This window comes from Bos taurus, chromosome 7, assembly GCF_002263795.3.
Source record: "Bos taurus isolate L1 Dominette 01449 registration number 42190680 breed Hereford chromosome 7, ARS-UCD2.0, whole genome shotgun sequence".
NCBI lineage: Eukaryota > Metazoa > Chordata > Mammalia > Artiodactyla > Bovidae > Bos > Bos taurus.
In genome coordinates this window covers 49,668,342-49,696,099 of record NC_037334.1, presented here as the reverse complement: position 1 = coordinate 49,696,099, position 27,758 = coordinate 49,668,342, and the positions used below count along the sequence as shown (strand labels likewise).

Sequence of the window (27,758 nt, the reverse complement as noted above, 5' to 3'; positions counted from 1 at the left end):
TTTGGAGTTGGAGGGCGGCACCCGGGACCCTGGTGGGAGAGTGTCGGCGCCGCCCTCCCTGCGAGGAAGGGCGGGAGAAGTGGTGGGAGGTGCCGGTAGAGGAGCCCGGGTCACAGAGCTCCTGTGCTAGGAGAGGGTAACGCCGAGTCGGGTGCAGGCAGAGCACCCGACGTCGACAGCCCCCGCGCGCATCCCACCATGGCGCGACCGCAGAACCCGCGACCTTTGCCGCCTGCGCTCCTGCTCCTGCTGCCGCTGCTGCTCCGAGCTGGTGAGTGTCGTTGGAGCCGCCCCGGCTGGGGAGCGAGGGGATGGGGCTGGTGGTTACAGTGTAAGTGGGGTGCCGGCACCAGAGCCAAGAGAGGTCTCAGACCCCACACTGCTGCCTGGTGCCTGGCGTCCATCTGTCCGAGCCTGGAGAACTGGAGGAGGAAGCCTAGAGTGTCAGGAAGGGGCTGGGTTCTACGCCTAGTCCAAGTGTCTGAACTTGTAGATTGAGTGTCAGCCGTGGCCAGGGCACCCAGGCATCTCCTCGCTGCCGGTTCCCCCTCTTCCCTCTTTTGAGGTGCTCCTAGACAGTCACAGAACAAGCTGCAGCCAGGCCACTACCAAGACAGCATTTCTAGGAGGTGGGGAGAATCAGAAGCACGACGCCTTTTGCTGCACATGGGCTTTACCACTTCCACCCGGTGTAAAGACTGGGAAAGTGGCCACTAGGTACAGATGACAATATTGAAGTTTTTGTTAGAATTAACTTGTTACTGGGAACTCCCTGGTGGTCCAGTGGTTAGGACTCTGCACTTTCACCCCCCAAAAAACAAAGAAAGAACTGACTTGTCACAAATTAGGGTTGAAAACTGCTGCCCAGAATTCGCCAACACCATTACTGAGTGGTTGAGAATATTGCTCACCATCAACAAACCCCCTCTTCAGGATGTACTTTACTATTATTTTAATTGGAGCAGAAAATTCACTATTGGGTAAGATGGCCTTTCTGTATAGGCTGCCCAGCACAGTGCCTTGCCCTGTTATAGATCCACAATAAGTGTTTTGTGTAGTACATGGTGCAAGGCCTGATTTTAGAACTATGCCATTCCCCTAAGGAGCATGCATGTGGCCTCTGGGAGAGGGATGGGTGCATGGAATCTCACTGTGGGCTCCTGTCCAGAGCCTGGCTGGAGGGACTCGTGAGGCAGAGACCAGGTACTTATCTGCACATGACCTCCTCCACAAAGTAGGACTGCAGAAGTGCAATCTTGGCTGAGAGACAGATATGGAAGGAAGGAAGGAAAGTACTGACCTGTTCAGACTGACTTCGTCAGTAAATCAGAGCAGCAAGACATCACTGATCTGATTGAGCTGCCCAGGAAATTTCACTACCCTAACAGTATGGCTGTATGTCAGGATATGGGTAAATTTTCAACACCTTCATCATGACCAATTTAGTGGAACAAGTTACCCTCTGTTAGTGATGAAATTTAACATGACCCTCACCTTCTTTTGTGGAGCTGCAATGCCCCCAGATCTACCACTGCTCAGACTTGGTGAACTGTATCAGCTAAGAAATAAGAGAGGTTTACTTTTGAAAATTGTTATGACTCAATATTTAATATTTAGTCCAGTTAAAGCAATTAGACTTGAACCTGCTACATTTCTTTCAGCAAGCACTTTCTGGGCACCTACTAGAAGTAACATCTTAAACATGCAGCATTTCTCAAACTGTTTAAATCCATGTCCCTTTTTTGATAAAGATAAAAATCTTATGTCTTAAATAAATTTTGAAATTTCAAAAGTCCTTTTGTTCATCTTTCACATATAAAATTGTTATATATACTTTTTTGTTTTTGTTATCGTTGTTTTGGCCATGCCATGATCCTAGTTCATGTTTTGGCCATGCAAGATCCTAGTTCCTTGACTAGAGATTGAACCTGGGCCATCAGCAGTGAAGGCATAAAGTTTTAACCACTGAACTACAGGGAATTCCTGTCAAACACGCTTTTTTGAACCACAGATTCCCTTTGGAAATTCTTATATGTCCCTAAAAGGGTCCTATCCTCTCTCTTTCTTATCCCCTGCATTGAGAAATTCTGGTTTAGTTCAATCCCCTTTTTAAAAATCAAAATTGTGGACTTCCGTGGTGGTCCAGTGGCTGAGACTCCATGCTACAAATGGAGGGGGACTGGGTTTGATCCCTGGTTAGGGAACTAGATTCCACATGGTGCAGCTATAATCCTGCATGCTGCGGCAAACATTGAAGAGTCCATGAGCTGCAACTAAGACCAAGTACAGCCAAATAAAGAAATTTTTTAAAAAGTCAAAATTAAGGACTTCTCTGGTGGTGCAGTGGATAAGAATCTGTGTGCCAATGCATGTGACACGGGTTTGATCCTTTGTCTGGGAAGATTCCACATGCCACAGAGCAACTAAACCTGTGGGCTACAACTACTGGAGCCTGCACACTCTAGGGCCCTCAAGCCACAACTAATAAGCCCCTGTGCCACAACTACTGAAGCCCACATGCCCTAGAACCAACCAGTCCCAAGGACTGCGCCTGCATGCTGCAACTAAGCCTGTGCATCTAGAGCCTGTGCTCTGCAACAAAAGAAGCCACCACCATGAGAAGCCAGAACACTGCAACAAGAGAGTAAGCCCCATCTCTGCAACTAGAGAAAGCCTGCATGCAAAAACGAAAACCCAGCACAGCCACAAATAAATAAATAAATAATGACTAAATAAATATAGCAGTGTGTACATGTCAAAAAGTAAAAATAAATGCCAAAAAATCCACAATGAACAAAATACCAAAATTTTAAAGCAAAAGTAACAATGCCATGTTGAGGCATATTAGAGCCTGAAGCAAAAGGAAAAATCAGTACTGCTCACCCTGCCCTTTTTTACACATTGGATATGACATCAATTGTCTTTAAGGGGCATCATTCTAGTGAATTTGCTAAAATTCAGATTCCCAGGCATTATCACCAGAGATTCTTGTTTGGTAGTTTGGAGCTAGGGCTCAGAAATGTGCATTTTAATAGTAATCTAATTGATTATTATATGATTGGAAGAGAATATTGGACTAACTAAACTTGGAGGCCCACCCTAATTTTGGGACTCTTTGATAAGTAGAAGGTGCTCAGAGAAGTTATTGGGGTGGCTCATAAAATATCTGTTATCTGGTTATTTTTTAAATATTAGTGGGGGCTTACAAAGAATAAACACTGTTCTAAACACTGGTAATGTTTAGAGTGATGATAAGATAGACATGGAAATCTAGCTGGGAAGAAAATTTTAAAATGAAGTAAAAATATATCAAATGGTGATAAGTACTATGCAGAGAATTGGAATAACAGTATGTTAGAGTAGCTGGGGGGCTATTTTACTTTGGTTGGTTGGGGATGGCCTTTGTGAGATGCCACTGAATGACCAGAAGCGTCCAGTCATGTGAAGATCAGGTGGAAGAGCATTTCAGACAGAAAGGTTAGGTGGACACAAGGTTGTCTTGTTTAATGGCAACCAGAAAGAAGGCTGGTGCAGATGTAGGGAAGTGGGAGAGGAAGAAAGCTAGGAGGGGAGGTTAGAGAGTTGGGCAGGGCCAGATCTCTACAAGGCTTTGTAAACCAGAGTTCATAAACTAGATCTTAACCTAAGTGCAATGGAAGCTGGTAGAAGGATTTAAGCAGAGAAATGGGATGATCTGATACACAGTTTTTAAGTTCATCAGTTCAATCATTCAGTCATGTCCGACTCTTGCGACCTCATGGATTACATGCCAGACTTCACTGTCCATCACCAACTCCTGGAGTTTGCTCAAACTCATGTCCATCCAGTCAATGATGTCATCCAGCCATCTCATCCTCTGTCATCCCCTTCTCCTCCTGCCTTCAATCTTGCCCAGCATCAGGGTCTTTTCCAATGTTGGTCTTCACATCAGGTGGCCAAAGTATTGGAGTTTCAGCTTCAGCATCAGTCCTTCCAATGAATATTCAGGACTGATTTCCTTTATGATTGGCTGGTTTGATCTGCTTGCAGTCCAAGGGACTCCCAAGAGTCTTCTCCAACACCAATGTTCAAAAGCATCCATTCTTTGGCATTTAACTTTCTTTATACTCCAACTCTCACATCCATACATGACTACAGGAAAAACCATAGCTTTGACTAAACAGACCTTTGTTGGCAATGTAATGTCTCTGCTTTTTAATATGCTGTCTGGGTTGGTCATAGCTTTTCTTCCAAGGATCAAGCATCTTTTAATTATCATGGCTGTAGTCATCATCTGCAGTGATTTTGGAGCCCAAGAAAATAAAGTCTCTCACTGTTTCCATTGTTTGCCCATCTATTTGCCATGAAGTGATGGGACTGGATGTCATGATGTTCGTTTTTTGAACGTTGAGTTTTAAGACAGCTTTTTCACTCTCCTTTTTCACTTTCATCAAGAGGCTCTTTAGTTCCTCTTTGCTTTCTGCCATAAGGGTGCCATCACCTGCATATCTGAGGTTATTGATATTTCTCCCGGCAATCTTGATTCCAGCTTGTGCTTCATCCAGTTCAGTATTTCACATGATGTACTCTTCATATAAGTTAAATAAGCAGGGTGACAATATATAGCCTTCACATACTCCTTTCCCAATTCGGAACCAGCCTGTTGTTCCATGTCCAGTTCTAACTGTTGTCCAGTTCAAACTGTTGACCTGCATACAGATTTCTCAGGAGGCAGGTAAGATGGTTTGGTATTCCCTCTCGAAGAATTTTCCACAGTTTGTTGTGATCCACACAGTCAAAGGCTTTATCATAGTCAATAAAGCAGAAGTAGATGTTTTTCTGGAACTCTCTTGTTTTCTCTATGTTCCAATGGATGTTGGCCATTTGATCTCAATTTCCTCTGCCTTTTCTAAATCCAGCATGAACAGTTGAAGTTCTCAGTTCAAATACTGTTGAAGCCTAGCTTGGAGAATTTTGAGCATTACTTTGCTAGCGTGTGAAATGAATGCAACTGTCTGGTAGTTTGAACATTTTTTGGCACTGCCTTTCTTTGGGATTGGAATGAAAACTGACCTTTTCTGGTCCTGTGGCCACTGCTGACTTTTCAAAATTTGCTGGCATTTGAGTGCAGCACTTTCACAACATCATCTTTTAGGATGTGAAATGGCTCAACTGGAATTCCATGACCTCCACTAGCTTTGTTCATAGTGATGCTTCCTAAGGCCCACTTGACTTTGCATTCCAGGATGTTTTGCCAAGAAAACAGTTAAGAGATGATCCCATATAATGCTAGTCAGCATTAAAATTATGTTATATTCACACAATGGAATGCTATACAGCAATGAAAATAAGCTATTTGCAACTATACTTAACAGTGTGGGTGAATTTTAGAAACTTAATATTGAACAAAAGGAGCCAAGACACCAAAAACACATGTATGATTGAAAAACAGGCAAAACAAATTACTAATGTTAGAAATCAAGATGTTGTGTTTGCTTTGTTAGGAAGATGATGACTGGCAGATGGCTTCTGGCATGCTAGTAATTAATGTTCTGATTCTTTATCTGGGAATCTGGTTACACAGCTATATGTAATTAGAAATTCATTAAGCTATACATTTTTGATTCATGTGTTTTCCTATGTTATATTTTATTATCAAACATGATATACAAATGACTAACAAAAACATGAAAATATGTTCAATATCATTAGTTATTAGGGAAAATGCAAGTGAAAACCACAATGAGATACTAGCTTACACCCACAAGGATGGCTGTAAAAACAGAACAAAAAACAGAAAACATGAGTTAATAAGTATGTAGAGAAATTGGAACCACCCTCATGCATTGCTAGTAGGAATGTAAAATGATACCAGCTCCTTTGGAAAACAATCTAGTGGCTCATCAGAAAGTTAAACATAGAATTATCATGTGACCCAGCAATTCCACTTGTAGAGAAATACCCAAGAAAAATGAATACCGGTGTTCAAGCAAATACTTGTGCGGAAATGTTTACGTAGCACTATTCACAGTAACCAAAGATCAAAAATGTCCATCAGCTAATGTTTACATAAACAAAATGAATTATGGTATCCATGCAATAAAATATTATTCATAAGAAAGAGTGAAACACTGATTTATACCACAATGTGGGTGAATGTCAAAAAAAGTATGTTAGATGAAAGAAGATAGATACAAAAGTACGTATTTTATGGTTCCATTTACATGAAACATGTAGGACAGGTAAATGTGTAGAGACAGCTGACTACTAGGGCGAAGTGAGAATGGAGAGTGACTGTTTAATGGGTATGAGCTTCCTGTTGGGGTGATGAAAATGAATTGGATTTAGAAGTGATGGTTGTACAACACTGTGAATATACTAAATGCCATTTACTTGTGCCCTTTAAGATGATTGATTTTATGTTGCATGATTTTTCTCTCTCTCTCTTTTTTTAAATAGTTTGCATCTTTTGACTATCTTCATCCAGTTCTTCCTTCCCACCCTCTGCCTCTGGTAGCTGCAAATCTGATTTATTTTCCTATGAGATTGTTTGTTTTTGAAGTATAATTGACCTACAATGCTATGTTCCTGGTGAACAATATAGTGATTTGCTATTTCTATACATCTCAGAATGATCACCAAAGGTGAATTTTACTTCAACAAAATTGAACTTTCACAACCTAAAACAATTTATTAAAAAAGATGGATGCATGGAGAAGGAAATGGCAATCCACTCCAGTGTTCTTGCCTGGAGAATCCCAGGGACAGGGGAGCCTGCTGGGCTGCCGGCTCTGGGGTCGCACAGAGTCAGACACGACTGAAGCGACTTAGCAGTAGCAGTAATTGGATAATTTGATTAGAATTGTAATGTGAAATCAGCTGATTCACCTGCTAAAACTTGTTTAGACTTTCAGCTTCCTAAAGCCTTCTGTAGCCTTTATATTAATTGTATGTAATGTTATTAAGTATACATAGTTAACTTTTTAATTTAGAAATGTACATTTTTTTCATGTAACATAAGTCTTAAATGCTCATTAGGCTGCTGCGTAAACTTAAATTTGTTTATTCCATAAATGCCGAATCATTTGGGACAGCTGATTTTGAATAAAGAAAGGCTTGAACAAAGAGGCAATGAGAAAAAAAAAAAAGATGGATGCAACAACAGAAAATGGTAATTATGTGAAGTGAAAGATTTGTTAACCAACTGTAACATTTTACAGTATATACATGTATCAAATGATCCTGTTGTACATCTAAAACTTAAAAAATGTTGTATGTCAATCATATATCAATAAAGCTGGAAAACAAAAAAGATGGCTGAGTGGTAAGAGAGAATGAATTTTAAAGATGGAACCATGGAGACCAGTAAGGACTCTCAACTAGTTCAGACAGAAATTGGTGGTGGCTTGGGCTAAGGAAGTAGTGATAGATGTGGAGAGAAATAGACAGGTTCCAGATATGTAGTGGAATTGACAGGACTTGCTGGATTGAACATAGGATGTGAAGGAAAGAGAAGAATTCAGAATGACTCCTAGATGTCCTGCCTTGAAAAACTGGGGGATGATGGTGTATTGTTACCACTTGATAGGGACCCTAGGGCCTAGAGTGCAGGGCCTTTCTCCAGGGCTGACCTACAACCAACCATGATATTCTTGAGTAAGTAACAGAATCAGTAAAAGTGCCCTACCCCAGCAAGTTCCCATAATAAGGGTTTTTATTATATATATTTTTAAGTTTTTAATTTTGTTTACACCATGTTATTTTTAAGTGACTTTTTTTTTTTGGCTGTGCTGTGAGGTTTGGAGGATCTTAGTTCCCTGACCAGGGATTGGACCTGGGCCCCAGCAATGAAAACGCTGAGTCCTAACCACTGAACTACCAGGGAATTCCCTTAAGTGACTTTTAATAGAAGACTGAGAGTTGTTGCTAACTGTCATTTAGCACTCCTGTGCACATTCTCAACTCTCTGGTTATGATGCTAGCCCTGTTCATGGCATAACTCTGCTCAGGGCCCTCTTCCAGTAACTGGCAGGGTCATCAGGCTCAGCTTCAAACAGTTGTTCCCCTTCCCTTCCCAGGAGGCTGAGCAGCCTTTCTTTATCAAACCCCTACCCTTTCTTGAGCCTGATCTCTTCTGTCCAGATTGTGACCATGGCAGACCCTCCCACTGGACTTTTTGTTCCCCACTAAAGGCCTCTGTGCTACCCCAAGACTTTCCTGCTAAAGATTTCGTCCAGAATCTCCCTGTCCTACCTTATGACTCGGTTTTCTCAGACAGCTATTCTGACCTTATGTGAGCCTCTCTTGACCTCTCTCCCTCCATAGGGGACCACCTCCCCACAGAAGGCCGATTCACAAACAGCTGTATCCAGGCCAGGAGGAAGTGTCAGGCCGATCCCACTTGCAATGCTACCTACCACTACCTGAATTCCTGTGCCTCAAGTATAAGCACCTCATCACCTGCAGAGGAGCCTTTGGTCCCTGAGGACTGCATGGAGGCAGCACAGCAACTCAGGAATAGCTCTCTGATGAGCTGTACATGCCATCGGCGCATGAAGAACCAAGCTACCTGCCTGGACATCTACTGGACCATTCATCCTGCCCGTAGCCTTGGTGAGGCTCCCATCCTAGAGTGGGCTAAGCTAGGGAAGATGGCTCTTGGGAGTTGATTTTTAATCCTGTTGGATATGGGCCACATGGTAGATTCTGACAGGGTTGATAATGAAGCTCTGCATTTGACATCAGTAAGAAATGCAAGGAGCAATTGGCTGTATCCTTTTGGGTCCCAGAATACTGCCCTCCCTTCCCACTACTTCCCCCTTTCTTTTACCTGGAAACATGTGGCTGCCTCTTGGAAGATCTCTGAACCAGGCTAAGGCCCAACATGGGGAGCTCCTGGAACAGATGGATAGGAGAGGAAGTGGAGGGAAATGGTCTTAACCCATAAATACAACATACAAATACAAGATAATCCTAGGTTCAGAGAGGCTGGGAGGTTGTGTCCTGGTGCAGCCTTTAACAGAGAGGATACTCATTAACTAGACAAGAGATGGTAAAAGACAGAGGGCACTGGAAGACCAAAGAGGAGCTTCCTCTGACTCTAGAGATCTCTTTTTATATAGTCAATTTTACTGGACTATGCTGCAATAATGAAACAGGGTCTTGTAAAAAAAAAGGTTAAGTTCTTACTCAGGTTCTGTCTTGGCTGTGTCATGTGTCCTCTTTGTTCTGGGATCCAGTTCAGCCTCTACGTGGGATGTTCCTTTCTGATGGCAGACGGAAATGAGCATTGGCAGAATCATTTGATGCCTTTAAAACTTTCTGCTCAGACACATGAAATACTTCTGCTCACATTCCATTGACAAGCAGATCACATGGTCAAACCTGATGTCCTCTCCCAGGGGACTCTAAAAATCTCATGGCAATAAATGAGGATGTGTAGTCTTACAGGAAGGGTAAAAATAAGTAGAAACAGTAATGCAATCTACTGTAGTTCATCACTTGGTCAAAACATTCATTTCCCTCCCTTACACAAGAAAATATAACTACTCACTAAGGAAGGTGCCTAAGTATTCTGTTTAAGCAGAACATCAGACTCCAAGATCCCCGACTTGGATATTGTCTTGTGACAATTTCTGTATAAGGTCTGAATGTGTGGTTCCTCTTAATCTAGAAACCTATATACTAAAAAGTCATCTGCTTCCCATATATACTCAATATGTAGTAAGGGAACAGGGACAGGAGAAGCACAACAAACTCAGAAAGAGGAATAATGGGAAGCACACAGCAGACATTGATTCATAGCAATTCTGAAGTCCTGCCACACAACTGATGCAAGGGCTGTTTTCCCTGGGAGTAGGACTTGCTCTTTAATAAGGCCCTGCTTTTGCTCATTGGGGAGCAAAAGCCCAGGAGTTTCTCAGCTCTCTGGGAGGTCCTTTCCTTTCCATTATTTTCTTGGGCTACATCTGAAAAGGGCATTGGAGACTATGACCTCCTTAGGGACTGAATAGTGTTCTCTGCTTGCTTCTTACTTGAGGAATGTTGGAGCATCTTAAGTCTCAAATAATCAGAGTCTCTTTTAATCTAGGCTGGTGGCTCTTAGCAGTACTACTCTCTCAATACATAATTGTGTTTTATATCTTTTGATTCTGTCACCTCGTGTGCCAGTAGCTGTTCCTATAATCCTTTTCAAGACATACATCTCTTTCCAGACCTAATTAGAGGTACCTTGCCCTTATCAAACTTCTGTGCCTGAGCCACTATCTCAATCTTTTTTCCCTGAGCATATTTGTCCAACTGGCAGGATTTATTGGATACTGTCTTAATCGATGGGATCTCCACAAAGGGCATGATAGCCACGAACTTGAATTTGTCTTTGCCCCAAGGCTGAGTTGTAATTGAGCTTATTACTCAAAGCATTTTTCAGTTTTATCTTTTACCATTAGAATATAAGAAGCAGTTGCATTTCTAAATACTGCAAGTTCTAGAATTTCCGTATTCTTTCTTCTCTGTTTCCTCCTTATTGGTAAACTGGTCAGTTCTCTAAGCTTATATCTTTCTTGTGGTACCTTGCCAAATATAGTCATAAGCATTCACAACATTCACTAGTAATCTTCCTTTTCTTAGCTTCTTCCTCTTAAAGCACAAGCTCACTCGTACATCATCTTCCTTCCAAGTTATTGCAGGCAACAATTTTACCAAACATTGTGCCACTGCATAATGAGAGCCGCCAGCCCCCAATAACAGCTTATTCACTGCCCACTGCCCAGTCCCAAAGCTAATACTGTTTATTTTAGATTTTGTTACTTCAGCACTGCACTTCTAGATACCAATTACATGTTTAATAAGAGTTTGCTAAATTATTCAACCAACCGCAAAATCCTTGGCTTTTACCAACAAAAATGTAACTTTTGTTCATGTTACACACATCTGCCATGGGCTTCCATGAGTTAGTTGGCTTTGTTTTTGCTCCACCTGTCTTTTTCATTTGAGGATCCAGGATGGTAGGTGGAAAAGAACCACAGCAGGACCACGTGATCTTAAAAATTCTTCTTAGAGGTGATTAAGTCTCTGAAGCTCACAATCCACAGACCAAGGCAAGTCACGTGGCCAAACCTTACAGTAGGGTGGGAAAGTACAGTTCTCTCCTAGGGGGCCTAGAACATGGCAACAGGTAAAGATATATAATCATCCTCCAGCAAGCAATTGGAAACAGTAGTACAATATACCACTCTTCTTGTTCCCTGACTTCCTCTCCTCATCCTAATCACCTTACTTCTAGAGCTTCACCTGAACCCTCTCCCTAAATCCTCTTGCCTTCCCCCTCTTTTCCCTTGGGAGCTCCCAGGTCTCCCCAGGCATTCAAATCATCCTTTCTGATTTGCTTCATACTATACATATCCCTTGGAGAAGGCAATGGCACCCCACTCCAGTACTCTTGCCTGGAAAGAGTGAGCGACTTCCCTTTCACTTTTCACTTTCACGCATTGGAGAAGGAAATGGCAGCCCACTCCAGTGTTCTTGCCTGGAGAATCCCAGGGACGGCAGAGCCTGGTGGGCTGCTGTCTCTGGGGTCCCACAGAGTCGGACACAACTGAAGCGACTTGGCAGCATACATATCCCTTCTCTACTGAAGACATACAGAATGTCCCTGCAAGCTCACCTCTGTCTTTAAACAATACTTTTTAACCAGTATTTATTAAGCACCTTGTGTATGAGCTATGCAGTAATTTTTTTTTTTTAATTGAGGTACAGTTGGTTAACAATGTTTTGTATGCAGTGATTTTATAAGATCCTGTACATCTCTTTCAGGAGCTCACAGCCCCATGAGGGCATCTGAAAGAGATGTATTTCCTTTGAAATCATTGTCTCTCCCTTCTCTGCTTTTCTCAGTCAGGTTCATTCTGGGCCTGGTCACGTTTCCATCACCTCAGCATGTGATAAATTTCCATAGCCAAGTGGTTGGTTCTGGAACAGAGTTCACCATGGCCCCTTCTCCAATTGCAAGAGCAAACAGGACAGAATCCCTTTACTTGTTTACATGCCTACAGGCGATATGCGTAGTAGTTAGGAGTGGAGACTCTGGAATCAGATAATCTAGATTTCAAATCCCGACTCCATTTATTAGCTTATGTGAGCCTGAGCAAGTGAATTAAACCTGTCTTATCCGAAGTTTCCTTTTACCTAAGTGAAATTGTATATATATATATAAATATATAATATATATATATATAATACCATAGTGCCCAGTATACAGTGTGCACAACAAATAGTAGCTTTATTATTCTTACCATTAAACCCGGTTTATTCATCAAGCCTAGCCTGTACCTTTATGGCCCCATTTTTTTTCCTCTCCTCCGCCCAGGATGCAGCTATTTGGGTAGAGATTGTGCCTTTGCCTTTTCCCCAGGAGCTTCAGCTCCTCCTACTCTCATCCCCAGCCCAGTCCTCAGGATTCTGATGCATCCTACCTTGTCTCTAGGTGACTATGAGCTGGATGTCTCTCCCTATGAAGACACAGTGACCAGAAAACCCTGGAAAATGAATCTCAGCAAACTGAACATGCTCATACCAGGTATGCAGGGCCAGCTAGGGCTGGGGTATGGGAGGGCCTAGACTCTGCGGGAAGGGTGGCTGGTGGGGAACACAGCTGGGTAATAAGAGGGGAGAGTTCTAGACTGCCAGGTGACTAAAGAAGCCCTGTCATGGTGAGAGTCTGAGCTATGGGGCATAATCTAGTCTCACAAATCAACAAAAAGCAATAGTTATTAAGGAGATAATCAAAGAGAGCCTGTTAGAGCTTCTAGCTTCCAAAGGGTGGATCTCTACAAAGGGTTAGAAGGGAGTGGCAGCAGTCCCAGGGAAAAAATGTGCTGAAATGGAGTATTTACCCTAATTCGAGGCAGCCAGGAAAGTAGCTTGTGGTCCCTGAAGACCAGGAAATTGCTTGTTTTCAACCATTCTAATGGGATGGGCGAGGTGTTGGGCAGGGAATGGTGAGAGAGAGTGTGACTCCTCAGGAGTGATTCAGGGTGGGGAGCCATCTGTCTGGCAAGGACTATGATGCATGTTTTTTAAGAAAGTGAGGCTGTTGTGTTAATTGGAGAGGAAGACACACTTGCACTCTCTTTTTGAGAGAGATGTGAGATTTGTTGTACAGTCAGTTCTTCATATTAGAATTTTGAGAGAAAAGTATAGAAATTTATATATTAGAAACTCTAGGTTACAAGGAATCTGGAATAACCTATTCCAGTTACTCTGTTCTGACTGCTGAAATATTCTGTTAATAGAAGTATCACCATGATTTCCCAAGACTCAGAGTATGGGTTTTTTTATGCATGCATCTATCAAAGAAAGATGGACAGAATACAGATACAGAACTGAAATCCTAAGTAGAATTCGGTTGCATCTGTTGTGGACAGTTCAGAAAGTATACTTTTCCACACCAGGAGGATTGTGGGATCCTAGTTCCCCCACCAAAGATGGAACCCCTCAGAAGTGAAAACTGGCGTCCTAACTGCTGGACTTCCAGGGAATTTCCCAGAAAGTACTTTAGAATGTTGTAGGGCCTCTTGTTACAGTTTCCACCATGGGATCTCACTCATTGCATAGGATTGTAAGAAGGATTCGGTTAGATGTATGTGGCTTAAAAGCAAACAAACAAACAAAAGCCTAGGCAAGCAGAGGAACAGGATGGGGGAGGCTCATGGGCAAAGCCTTTTTCAGGGCAGTCCTCCCTGACGGTAGTGCCCTCCCACTACCGCCCTTGATAAATCAGAGGCTGGGCTGCAGGTCTGTAAAGAGGACTGCTGACTTGCTTCCCCTCTCCCCCCAGACTCGGACCTTTGCCTCAAGTTCGCCATGCTGTGCACTCTTAATGACAAGTGTGACCGGCTGCGCAAAGCGTACGGGGAGGCGTGCTCTGGGTCCCGCTGCCAGCGCCACACTTGCCAAAGGCAGCTACGCGCCTTCTTCGAGAAAGCCTCAGAGCCTCACTCGCAGGGCCTGCTGCTGTGCCCTTGCGCGCCCACCGATCAGGGCTGCGGGCAGCGCCGGCGCAACACCATTGCCCCCAGCTGCGCGCTGCCCTCGGAGGCCCCCAACTGCCTGGAGCTTCGGCACGTCTGTGTATCCGACCCGCTGTGCAGGTGCGGGTGCTATGTGGTGGGTGCTGGTGAACGGGGTGGGTGCCACTCCTTCCAGGCTTCTTCCTGGGCAGGGTTGAATCTAACCTAGCCCAGGGATCCTGGACTGATTTCACCACATAGCTACTCTCGATACCTTTTAAAACACTTTTCTAAGGGTAAATGTGAGTGTGTGTGTGTGTACACACACACACACACACACACACAGTGTAAAAACCTTAGAAAATATAAATGTGTCTTAAAATATCACCCCAAACCCATCACCTGGAGTTAATCTAACATACTTTGGAGAGCATTTCCTTCCAATCTTTTTTCTCTACAGATAAACAAAATCAGACATTTTGAGAGTATATTTATCTTGCTTTTCTTCCACTTATGGTACGTATCTGGTGAGCATTTTCTGATGGAAGCAGTATGGAATAGAGATGAAGACAAGCTCTGAAGTCAGACATATGTGAATTTAAATCCTTGTCTGTGTGACCTTGCATCTATCACTTAACTTAAAATTCTGTCACTTAACCCAAGGTTCCACTTACTCCTCTGTAAAAACTGGGATAATAATGCAGACCTCTTGGGATTCTGGTGAGAGTTAAATTATGTAATTTATGTAGAGAGTTAGCTTACTGGTGCAGTTAAGTAAGGACCCAGTAAATGATGGTGCTTATTTTGTCATTTACTTTTTTTTTTTTTTTAACAACTTACTTTTTAACTGTGTACATTGTATTTCACTTTATAGATGCCCCATATTTTATTTAATAATTCCTCTGTTTATAGATATTTAGGTTGCTTTCTTTACTGCTATAAATAATGCTGCAATAAATATTACTGTTATTTATTAATCTTTGTGCACAAATCTAATTATTGCTTAGGTTGTGTTGCTACAAATGTCATTACCAAATCAAAGAACATGAAGAATTGTAAGGTGTCTGATAAAAATTTAAGCAAAATTTTAATCTGGCTTACTTTGACCTTCTCACGCAAACATTCATCAGATTGAAGTTATCCTCCTTTCAAGTGATATTTGTTGACAGAGTCACACCAACTTTGTGTTGCAGCTTGGTTCTACCACTTAGTTCTCTGTAACCTTGGGCAAGTCACCTCTCTTGAGTCCCACTTCCTCTTCTGTAAGATATTACATAATAAAAGCTCTTAGTTAACATATTAACACCTAGTAATTACTATGGGCTAAGTACTGTTTTAAGTACTTAACATCTAGTAACTCATCTAAAATTCACAAGAGCTCTGTAAGATTGTTGTTATTTTTTGTTATCATCCTCAGTTTACAAATGAAGAAACCACAGCAGAGAAAGGATAAATAGCTTACTCAAATTCACCCCTAGATAGTAAGTCAGGTTTGTTAATGAAGTTTAGAATGAAAGAAGTCTGGCCTAGAGTCTGCTCTTAGGCTCTGCTCTGCTGCCTGTTGTTATGCTGGTAGCTGTTACTATTACTATCACAATCACTTAACAAGTGCTGGGCTAGATGACTAAGATATTGTCCCTCCTTTCAAGGAGTTTGCATTTGAATGGGGATGACAGAGAAGTAAACCACTGATCTAACACGAGGCTTTTGCCTTACATTTTTTCCTTACATTTTTGTAAGGAAAACTGCACAAATATATATAGAAAAATATATTCACAATTCCATTGCCTAAAGATAACCAGCTTTACCTACTGTAGGATGAGTGTTAAAATAATAATATCTAACATTTACTGAATACTCACTGAATACCAGGCCCTATTAAATGCTGTACATTTAATGCTCTTACTTCATCCTCACAAAAATCCACAAGGTAGTGCTATTTTCATCTCTATTTACTGTCAAGGAAACTGAGGTTAAAGAAACTGCCTGAGGTCTCATAATTAGGGATTTTGGAGCCCAAGTTAAAAGTGATATGCTGTGGAGACTGGGGTGATAGTATATTTGACTGTGACAGGAGCAGGCCTCACTCAGGAGGAGGCCATGGCTCAGGCTCTGAAAGGCAGAGGAGGATTTGGCATGAAGATAGGCATGTCAGCTAAAGGGGCAGCAGGTTGATGGCTGCAGGCCAGACCGTCAACAGGGACTCTTGAAATTTCCTTTTTTCCAGATCACGTCTGGCAGATTTTCAGACCCACTGCCATCCCATGGACATCCTAGGGACCTGTGCAACAGAGCAGTCCAGATGTCTGCGGGCATACATGGGGCTGATTGGTGAGGCTGGGGAACGTGGGTAGGGAGCCAACAGGTTGGCCAGCCTGGCGGGTGAAAATGCTCTCAAGACTGAACCCAGATGGAGTGGTTCTGAGACAGGTGGGAGACGGATGGGAGCTGAAGGCGGGGTTGGCTTAGTCACCGATAATCTTTTCTTCACCCCATAGGGACTGCTTTGACTCCCAATTTTGTCAGCAATATCAATGCCAGTGTTGCCTTAAGCTGCACCTGCCGAGGCAGTGGCAATCTGCAAGAGGAGTGTGAGCGGCTGGAAGAGTCCTTCTCCCACAACCCCTGCCTTAGTGAGTGCGCGCCACCTGCTCCCAGTCCCTGTGGCTGGTTCAGCTCAACCCCGGGAGAGGGAAGGGGTCAGCTCTGTGGTCCACACTGGTTCCATCCATCTCCTGCAGATGGAGCAACCCCCTCCTCAGCCCTTAGCATAGGCGTACATCTCCCCAGCCTGGGCCTTTCTGCCTTCTCCCATTCCCTAAATGACCACCCTCCTGCCCCTGCCAAGCTGCCTTTTCACCTGTCTGAGCCCCAGGGACACTCTTCAGCTCAAGGAATAGCAAGCAGAATGAGATAATATCCCATTCCCACCTGCCACACACCCACCCTCATATATGCCAGGGTCCCTGAGACATTTCCTTTCCATCTTTTGGAGCCTAAGAAATCTCCAACATCTGCCTGCTCTCAGTCTTCCTTCTCTCCTCAGTGGAGGCCATTTCAGCTAAGATGCGTTTTCACAGCCAACTCTTCTCCCAGGACTGGGCAGCCTCTACCTTTTCGGTGATGGAACGCCAGGTAGGGGCTCCTCTGTTACACCCCCTCCTGCCTTTTCTGGACCATCAGGGGAAACCCAGACAAGGGGGACAAGAGACTGGGGGTGGCGTGAGTTCCTTTTGGTCATGAGGACTGTAGACCTCTAATGGACATCTCAGGGGAGGGGAACAGGCCTTGATGGAAGCAAAGGGTGGAGCTGACTCCATTTCATTTTTTCCACAGAACAAAAACCCTGCTCTAAGGCCACAGCCTTGGGTGCCCACTCTTTTCTCCTGTACTCTTACCTTGATTCTGCTCTCGAGTCTCTGGTAGCTGGACTTCCTCAGGGGCCCTCTTCCCTTCTACCACACCAGCTGACCTGCTGCCTGCAATGGGTGAGGAAGGGACAGCATCGGGAAGGAGGTTCAGTCTACCACGTGGCAACCCTGACCTATGTCCAGTCAACTCCAGATGAGGTCATGGTAGAAGCTGACTAGCCGAGTTCTCATGCCCTTCACTTCTTTTTTTGTTTTGTTGTTGTTGTTTGGCCGTACCACACGGCAAGTGGGATTTTCGTTCCCCGACCAGGGAGTGAACCTAGACCCTCCCAGTGAGCACTCAGAGTCCTAACCACTGGACTGCCAAGGTCATTCCCTTCACTTCTTCTTGGGCTGCCCCTTCTTAGGACTTCAGCATATGATCTGGTGGTATCCAGCTCTCCCAGGTTCTCGCCTTATTTCTTTCTCCTGCCCACCCAGGATCACTCAGGCTCTAACAAATCAGTCACACTCTGCTGCATTCTCCAGGTAGGCAGACTTGGGTGTTCTGAAGTGACCTGGAAAGACATTCCTCATGGTGAGGAAAGCTGGAGGAAGACTCCTATCTATCCCTTGTTTTCTCCTCTGAGTGGGGGATGGGAACCTACTGCCAGCCCTGCCCCAGGATCCTACACAACACTTGAGCATCAGGAGCTGGAGCATTTGGGCCTTGCTTTCTTCCTGCTACTGTCCTAGAGTCCCCTTAGCCTCTTGGATTATGATTAAACATTTTGATTTAAAACGTTTCTGTTTTCCCATTGTCTCACATTGTGAATTTGTATAGAACGAGGGGTGTTACAGACACAAGAGCACAGGCCAGGTTATCTAAGAGACACAGTGACCCTGCCACCAGGTTTTATATGACCCTGGGCAAGTCTCTCAGCCTCCCTGTACACTTGACATGGAGTTGGAAGAAAAGTAACATATGTGAGGCTGTGGACCAGGTACTAGTCCCAGCTGCTGCCTAGGATCTGCTACTCCCTGTACATCTGTGCACATGAGAACCTATAGGTATGTATAATATTTTGTAAGTAAGATCAGGCACTGCCTATCAAAGTGTAAGTCACAGACCCCTTTCAACATCCATGAGAAGAGCTTGAAATACATCATCCTTTTCATCAGCTGCCGTGACATGGACTTGTATGAATGCATATTCCTACATACATAGTTTATTTAACCAGTTCTGTATTGATGGATATTTGTTTGTCTTCACATTTTTCTCTGAGCCAAGTTTTAAGGCAGCGAGGAGGTGACTGGGGGTAGTATGTGCACAAGAGCTTCCAGAGCAATGGGTGACATAGGGAAGCCACTCTAAACATTCTTGTATCCACATACCCCTGCCCCAGGAAATGCCCAGCCAACCTGCCATCCTGTACACTTCAGTGGGGTACCTGGTGGACTTTCCTCTTTCTCCCCTCCCAGGAAGATCTCTGAACCATCAGGGCCTCTCTATTTGCTTTGGCTCCATTATCATGGGGCTGGGGAGTTGAATGGTACAGTCATTCCTTGCTAAGTGCTTGAATTAGACTAATAGGTCATCTGTACTTTTCTCTGAAGAAGGTCCAAATTCCTGGTAAACAACCAGACCACTCTCCCAGCCTAGGACCCAGAGCCAAGACCCAGGGTGGGGGTGCACAGTGGCTGGACTGAAGCTTTTAATGGTATCCTGGCTGGCCAGGGTGGTTAATGCCATTAGACTAGTTTCTGGGTAATGAGTTGGGAAGGTCTGCTGGCAGCAGTGGTAAGCAGAGAATGCTGAATTACAGGTCTCTGCGTGGCTGGGGTGGAGCAGATTGTCTTTTAAACAGCTATCTTGAAATTGACCCATTCAATCTTGTATTCATTCAGCAAACCTTAGCAAGTGCTTGCTCTGTTCCAGGCTGTATTTTTCAAGATCTGTCCCTTCCTCTTCATGAGCTAGCATTTTGGTGAAGGGGCAGCCCAGCCCAGGACTTTGGCAACTGGACCTCGGCTTTAGGCACTTGGGACTTTTCAGTTATCCTGGCTGATTGTAACACTCAGCTGTTTGACCTTGTGAAATACTCTTTATCCCTCTGAACCACCATTTCCTCATCTCTAGTAGGGATGCCAATAAGAGTACTTAAAGGGTTGCAGTTTTGCTTTTGCTTTTGTTTTAAATAAATACATTAGCAATTTAATGTCATTAAAAAGAATTAGCAACATCAACTAATGTTTATATCAATTTAAATGGTTTTGGTTGACAATGTTTTTGGCTTCTTATTTCTATAAAAGCTTATAAGCATGAAAATTTTATGCTCATTTTGATCTCCATGTATATTTGTTAGATAATAGTAAAAATATTTAGAACTAACAGGGTTGTTTGAAGACTAGAAATAATTATAACATTTAACATAGTGCCTGATACGGGATGAAGGGTCAATAAATGGCAGCTGTTACTATTATTACTTCTGGGAGGGGATCTGTGGGTACTACGTATTCCACTCCCAGCCCTGGAACCATGGCTGGCTCTGCCATGGTGATGATGCTGGCTCTGCCTCCAACTGGGGCCTGAATTCTGGGTGGGGCTGCTTCTGGGAGATTGGCTATTCAAGCTCTCAACTCCAGGATGGAAACCAGAGCTCTGGGTTTGTAGCTCAGGCCCTGAGGGACCTTGGACCAGTTGTAGAGTCAAAGACAGTGTCTCAGTCAAGGATCTTTTGGCTGCATGTAACGGAAGATCCCCTGGATGAAGAAATGGAAACCCACTCCAGTATTCTTGCCTGAAAAATCCCATGGACAGAGGATCCTGGCAGGCTATAGTCCATGGGGTCACAGAGTCCAACAGGGCTTAGCAACTGAGCATGCACGCACATAACAGAAACATTAAAATTACTTAGTAAAAAGGGAATGTCATGCAACCTAACTCCAGGAAGTTCAGCTGGACCTTGGCAAGACTGAAACTAAAAAGTCAGGAGCCAGTCTTCAGCTCCAACTGTTGAAGACGTAGACATTTTGGGCCATCTACTTCATTCTCTCTACAGACCTACTTCGTTTGCATGACCTTCAAGGGCCAGCATCTTCAACCAAATGACCTATCCCAGTTCCAAATTCATGAAAAATATGACTGTGCACAGGTTTTAGATTGGCTTTCCTAGGTTGAGGGTCCATCCCAGGCCTATCAGCTGGGTAAAAAAAACACAGACTCACACGCAACTAAAGTAATTACAGGGTCCCAGAAGGCAATGGCACCCCACTCCAGTACTCTTGCCTGGAAAATCCCATGGATGGAGGAGCCTGGTGGGCTGCAGTCCATGGGGTTGCTAGGAGTCGGACATGACTAAGCGACTTCACTATCACTTTTCACTTTCATGCATTGGAGAAAGAAATGGCAACCCACTCCAGTGTTCTTGCCTGGAGAATTTCAGGGACGGGGGAGCCTGGTAGGCTGCTGTCTATGGGGTCGCACAGAGTCGGACACGACTGAGGCGACTTAGCAGCAGCAGCCCTCTTAGCCAAAAGCAGTTCTCAGAGAAGCAGTGTGTCTCAGCAAGACCCCAAGAGCATAGACACTTGGCAGGGACTTGAGGTAGATTTTAATCACCCAAGGTCTAACTTTACTTTTTTTGTGGCTTCCTTCCTGGTGTAGGAGTATCTTCTTTGAGCTTCCTTCTTGGATGCCCTGAAGGATGGGAGTTAGGGACAGAGGCCCAATGCTGTGGCTCCTTTGGGTCTGAGAACCATACTGAGAGCTAGATGGAGATTCTTTATGGCTGCAGAAGGAGGCTTTGCTACTGTGGAGCTTGCTATCTTTCTGGTCCTGACAGTTGAAGAGTAAAGCAAAGTGAAGGAGATCAGAATATGCCACTCTAAAATATGCCATTTTGGCATAAGTATTATTTTGATCTGAAGGCAATTAAGAACCAACAACAAGGTCTTTGTCTTCCCCTTACCTGCCTGAAAGGGCATAAATGAAGACGGGGAGTCAACACCAAGATAAGCTTGCACAAACAGACCTTACGAAAATAGCCGTTACTTCCAATAAGTTTCCCCCATATATTTCTTAGTCTCTTCTGCACAATTTATTGTTCCCTGGGGCCCAAACTCTCTGTCCTTTGTTAAAAGGGTACATAAGGCCCCTAGTCTAATCTCAAGTCTTATACAAGTTTCACTTCTTTTCTGTAAACTCCCATGTAGGTAAATATTAATAAAAACTGTACCTTATCTCTTGTTAATACGTCTTTTGTTAGCTTAATTCAAAAGCCTCCAATTACTGACCATAAGAGAGTAGAAGAAAAGGGTTTTCCTCCCCAACAGAAGCATTGCTACTTCTTTGGCTGATAACCCTCCATTTGTGCTTCTATATCCCATCTTATTTCCTATTTGGAACCAGTCTGTTGTTCCATGTCCAGTTCTAACTGTTGCTTCCTAACCTGCATATAGGTTTCTCAAGAGGCAGGTCAGGTGGTCTGGTATTCTCATCTCTTTCAGAATTTTCTACAGTTTATTGTGATCCCCACAGTCAAAGGCTTTGGCATAGTCAATAGAACAGAAATAGATGTTTTTCTGGAACTCTCTTGCTTTTTCCATGATTCAGCAGATGTTGGCAATTTGATCTCTGGTTCCTCTGCCTTTTCTAAAACCAGCTTGAACATCTGGAAGTTCACGGTTCACGTATTGCTGAAGCTTGGCTTGGAGAATTTTGAGCATTACTTTACTAGTGTGTGTTCAGTTCAGTTCACTTAGTCATGTCCGACTCTTTGTGACCTCATGAACTGCAGCACTCCAGGCCTCCCTGTCCATCACCAACTCCCGGAGTTCACCCAAACTCATGTCCATTGAGTTGGTGATGCCATCCAGCCATTTTGTCCTCTGTTGTGTGAGATGAGTGCAATTGTGCGGTAGTTTGAGCATTCTTTGGCATTGCCTTTCTTTGAGATTGGAATGAAAACTGACCTTGTCCAGTCCTGTGGCCACTGCTGAGTTTTCCAAATTTGCTGGCATATTGAGAGCAGCACTTTCACAGCATCATCTTTCAGGATTTGAAATAGCTCAACTGGAATTCCATCCCCTCCACTAGCTTTGTTCCTAGTGATGCTTTGTAAGGCCCACTTGACTTCACATTCCAGGATGTCTGGCTCTAGGTGAGTGATCACACCATTGTGATTATCTGGGTCATGAAGATCTTTTTTGTACAGTTCTGTGTATTCTTGCCACCTCTTCTTAATATCTTCTGCTTCTGTTAGGTCCATACCATTTCTGTCCTTTATTGAGTCCACCTTTGCATGAAATGTTCCCTTGGTATCTCTAATTTTCTTGAAGAGATCTCTAGTCTTTCCCATTCTGTTGTTTTCCTTTAATTCTTTGCATTGATCGCTGAGGAAGGCTTTCTTATCTCTCCTTGCTATTCTTTGGAACTCTGCATTCAGCTGCTTATGTCTTTCCTTTTCTCCTTTGCTTTTTGCTTCTCTTCTTTTCACAGCTATTTGCAAGGCCTCCCCAGAAAGCCATTTTGCTTTTTTGCATTTCTTTTCCATGGGGATGGTCTTGATCCTTGTCTCCTGTGCAATGTCACGAACCTCATTCCATAGTTCATCAGGCACTCTATCTATCAGATCTAGGCCCTTAAATCTATTTCTCACTTCCACTGTATAATCATAATTATACAGTGATTTAGGTCATACCTGAATGGTCTAGTGGTTTTCCCTACTTTCTTCAATTTAAGTCTGAATTTGGCAATAAGGAGTTCATGATCTGAGCCACAGTCAGCTCCTGGTCTTGTTTTTGCTGACTCTATAGAGCATCTCCATCTTTGCCTGCAAAGAATATAATCAATCTGACTTCGGTGTTGACCATCTGGTGATGTCCATGTGTAGAGTCTTCTCTTGTGTTGTTGGAAGAGGGTGTTTGCTATGACCAGTGTGTTCTCTTGGCAAAACTCTTTTAGTCTTTGCCCTGCTTCATTCCGTATTCCAAGGCCAAATTTGCCTGTTACTCCAGGTGTTTCTTGACTTCCTACTTTTGCATTCCAGTCCCCTATAATGAAAGGGACATCTTTTTTGGGTTTTAGTTCTAAACAGTCTTGTAGGTCTTCATAGAACCGTTCAACTTCAGCGTCTTCAGCGTCTTATTGACAGTCAAGCCTCTCACTCTCATTCCTCTCACGGAATCTCGGGTTCTCAAAAATTCCCTACTCTTTCAGCACCTCTGCTTCTCTCAGGAGGAAGCCCATTCATATGGGAGACTTGGTCCAATCAAGTTCCATCCTCAGATGCTGAGCTGGTCAAGGCCTTATCTGACATACTGTGGGAGCTGTGGGGGTGGAGGAGAGACAAAGACAATAATAATAACTAACATTTATTAAGAGTTTAATGTGTGCAAAGCACCAGGCTAATGGCTTAAAGAGCATTATCTGATTTACTTTTCAGAAGTATCCTCTTTTATTTTCCTTGTTTTACAAGGGCATTGTAGCAAAGCTAAGCAACTTGTCCAAGGTTACAGGGCTAACATGTGTCTGATCCAGGATTCAAACCTCAATCTCCCTGACTCCCAGGTGCAATCTTTGATCCAGTGATCAGGTTTGTTGGGGTGAGATCCCACTACCTAAATTTCAACAGAGGCCATGATGGGGAGCGTGGGGTCAGAGAGCTCTTTTAGGCTATAAACATGACTTCCTCAAAGAGAAGGTATTTGGACTGGATCTTGAATGAATAGGGTTTATCAGGTAGAAATTGGGGAAAGGGGACCCCAAAAATCAGAGTGGGCAAATGCAGGCTGGAAAGGGAGTATGACAAGATGTCTGCTGTGACTGGAATTATTTGAGGGGAGGTGCTCTCAGGTCTTCCTGTCACTCACTCCACATCCCACTGTCCTAGGGGAGGGTTCTCCTCTGGGGACATACCCAATTGCAGAGCTGCTGTTGTGAAAGCCAGACCCTATGAAGCAGGAAGGAGTCTTGGGGAACTGGTGTGCAGAGTTCTGGCTTGGCATGCTTGGCATCTCTGGTCATAGGGAGCCCCATGGCTTCTTGACCCCTTGGTGACATCCAAGGGCACAGAGGTCATCACTGTATGGGTGAACAGATAAAGTGACACTGTGTCTGGCCTGGAACAGTGAAAAGCAGGAAGGGATAGCCCGTCCCCTACAGAGGGATACCAGCAAATAACCACTCCCCACCCTTCCCAACCCCCACACCCATGATCTTCCAGTTGCTGTAGTCAACTGCAGTGTCAGGGCATTCATTTCAAGAGTCTGGTCTTCCCAGACTTTGGTTGGCTTTGGGGTTCCCATGGAGGCTTCTTCCTGCTGTACCTACTGTGGACTAGGTATGGCAGGCAATAGGCGCATGTAGAAATGAAGACAAATTTTGTGATGGAGACAAACTACAGAGACATCATTATTTGAGCACTTGATATGTGTTGAACATTGCACTTAGAGTTTTGCATGTGTATTTTTTTAAAGCTAGGTTGCCTTATGGGCTTGTCTCCACATGGTATGATCTGGCATCCATAATATTTGAAAAAATTTAAATAATTATTGTACAATCTTTTGGAAAAAAAAAAAAAAAAAAACACACAGCAAAACCGAAATCCTTTCCCCCTATCTGTCTCTCTCTATTATACAAAGCAGCAGCCATCTCCACACAATCTCTTCTCTCCATGAAGCTCAGAGGAGAGATTTACACCATGAATATATGTAGTTAATATTTTGTCTTTGTCTCACATGTGTAATACAGTTTAAATTTCCTCATATCTCTCTAAGGCAGACACTATTATCCCCATTTTACAGATGGAGAAACAGATGTCCAGAAATGAATTATTGCCCAAGGTCACATAGCTAATCACTGGCAAGTATCTTTTAAGCAGAATTTGTGCTTGCTATAAAAGTACATGTGATCTAGGGTCTGTGAGGCTTTTGAGGAAGAGGCAGTTCATTCATTGTGGCGGGCGGTGGGTGGTGTTTCATGGAGGAGGCAACATTTGAGTAGAACCTCAAAGAATAAAGAGAAGCTCAACAGATAGAAAAGGGCAGTAGAAGTGTTCTTTAGGAAGGCAGGAAAACCTGAGAGATGAACATAGCAAATTATGGGATGTCAGAAGAGAGGCAGTCTCATTTCTCCCTATCTCATGCCTCCCTCTCAGTAGTGGTGGGTCTGGCATTTAGGAGACTTGCCTCATTTCCCAGCTTTGCCCCAGGCATATTCTGCCTGTGCCCTTTAAGAGCCTCCATCACAAAGCCTCCTTGTGTCTTCTGAAAGAGACCATCTAAATCAGACTGGTTTCCTACCCACCATTCCCCTCCCTGACATAGGGGAAGAGAGAGAGATGTAGTGATGGAGCACAGAAATGCACCCCCTCTTAGGCCAAATCAAATACACTTAATTCTTCAGGAATTACATGTGAAGAGTGTCTTAGGGAATGCAGCTCTCCAGCTGTTCAGTGGAAGCATGTTGTAGTGAAAAGAGCACAGTGGAAAGTGGATTTACCCTTTGCATCTCAGCAGAACTACTTAACAGCTAGATGACTTCAAGCAAATTGCTTAACTTTGCCAAGCTTCAGTTTCTTGATCTACAAGAATTATGGGCCCTATTGTCAGAAAGTGATGTCAGAGAAGGAGAAGAAATGGCTGGCTGGGAATATACTGATCTGATAGTTACTTTAGTATTGGGTGTCAGGGACTTGTTAAATCCAGATTTCTCCTGCAGGAAGTGGACAGTATAGGCCAGAAACTTGCATTGTGACTTCATGTGTTTAATTTTTAAATATATTTTTTCATATTCTCCCTTAGCCCAGAAAAGATTTGAGGTGGCTTATACAAATGCACAATACCACAAAATGAAAATAAAGGCACAAAAACCAAGATGAAGAGAGAACAGTGGGTGATAGATCATTTCAGTAATCTGTAATGCATGTGAGCAGATCCTGCCCAGATGAATACCATTGGCACAAAACCCTTAGTATTAATATATCATACTTGCAGGTAGTAGAGCTTAGAAAGTGTATCTTAATGGAGCTAAAGGTAATACTTCTATTTTAGAAATGACCTGAGGTGAAGTCCTGCCCTGGTTCCAGCATATACTGTGCGTGTGCCTGCATGAGGGAGCAGGAGAAAAAACCCTTTGTAAATTATACAAATTTTGGGTCCCCTGTGTTTCACAAGAGACCAGAGGCAGCTGCCTCTGCTTTCTCTGCTGCCCTGCTGCTGCGTCGCTTCAGTCGTGTCCGACTCTGTGCGACCCCACAGACGGCAGCCCACCAGGCTCCCCCGTCCCTGGGATTCTCCAGGCAAGAACACTGGAGTGGGTTGCCATTTCCTTCTCCAATGCATAAAAGTGAAAAGTGAAGGTGAAGTCGCTCAGTCGTGTCCGACCCTCAGTGACCCCACGGACTGCAGCCTTCCAGGCTCCTCCATCCATGGGATTTTCCAGGCAAGAGTACTGGAGTGGGGTGCCATTGCCTTCTCCGTCTCTGCTGCCCAGGGAATCACAAAACCTGACCACCTGATTGAAATGGCCAGCCAAGAGAGGGGAGGCAAGAGAGAATAAACAGAAATTAGCATTTCAATAAATTATCCTGCCACTGAAATGTATGGAGTGTCTGTTATTCAACCTGCTCAGCCCTTCACATTTAGTATATTTCATGTTAATGTTGTCTATATTACATGTTAGAGGGAACTAGCCTAGGAGCTAAGGACACAAGCTTGGGTAAGAGGGGTAGAGCCCCGTCTCCCTAATTGGCTTGCTGCAATCCTTGGTTGATTATTGCCTATGTTCCTTCACCTGCGGACCCCACTTTATCCCTTTCTTGGGTCGTGGTAGTGAATCTGTAAGCTAAAGCATGACACAATGTTAGTATGCAGTAAACAACATAAGCAATGGCACCCCACCCCAGTCCTCTTGCCTGGAAAATCCCACGGATGGAGGAGCCTGGTGGGCTGCAGTCCATGGGGTTGCTAAGAGTCGCAACTGAGCGACTTCACTTTGACTTTTCCCTTTCATGCATTGGAGAAGGAAATGGCAACCCATTCCAGTATTCTTGCCTGGAGAATCCCAGGGACCGGGGAGCCTGGTGGACTGCCGTCTATGGGGTCGCACAGAGTCGGACACGACTGAAGCGACGCAGCAGCAGCAGCAAACATCATAAACAGCAGCAAAAGTTTTTTGCCATTCAAGGATGGCAGGGACGTCCAAATCTTGAAACACTATCCCCCTCCACCTCCACCACCCCCACCTCCCAGGCCCCTCGGTTTGGTTAGGGTGGTAACAGGCGCGGGTTCTTCCCCGAGCGGGCTCCGCGGCAGGGGGAAGCCACAGGCGGCGTGCAGAAGAGGCGCGCCGCCTAATGCAGTTGGCAGTTAATTAGAGGGAAAGGTTATGTCATTAACGGTGGGATCGATGCAAAGG

At 44.0% G+C, this 27,758-nt stretch overlaps 1 protein-coding gene and 1 non-coding gene across 3 annotated transcripts; one reads left to right on the top strand and one right to left on the bottom strand.

Annotated features, from left to right (window-relative positions):
* Positions 1-143: 143 nt before the first annotated feature.
* GFRA3 (GDNF family receptor alpha 3) lies at positions 144-18,144 on the top strand. Of its 2 annotated transcripts, none has more exons than NM_001083747.1 (8): positions 144-271; positions 8,305-8,592; positions 12,464-12,556; positions 13,817-14,129; positions 16,216-16,319; positions 16,487-16,621; positions 17,035-17,123; positions 17,325-18,140. In NM_001083747.1, exons 1-8 carry the CDS (start codon positions 199-201, stop codon positions 17,412-17,414), a joined length of 1,185 nt encoding a protein of 394 aa, NP_001077216.1. In that variant the 5' UTR covers positions 144-198; the 3' UTR covers positions 17,415-18,140. The 2 variants fall into 2 exon arrangements, with proteins under 2 accessions (NP_001077216.1, XP_024850282.1); XM_024994514.2 differs by lacking the exon at positions 144-271 and adding an exon at positions 282-7,150 and having other exon boundaries at positions 17,325-18,144.
* TRNAE-UUC (transfer RNA glutamic acid (anticodon UUC)) lies at positions 7,793-7,864 on the bottom strand. The gene has a single exon. It is a non-coding gene; the product is annotated as a tRNA-Glu (tRNA).
* Positions 18,145-27,758: the final 9,614 nt, after the last annotated feature.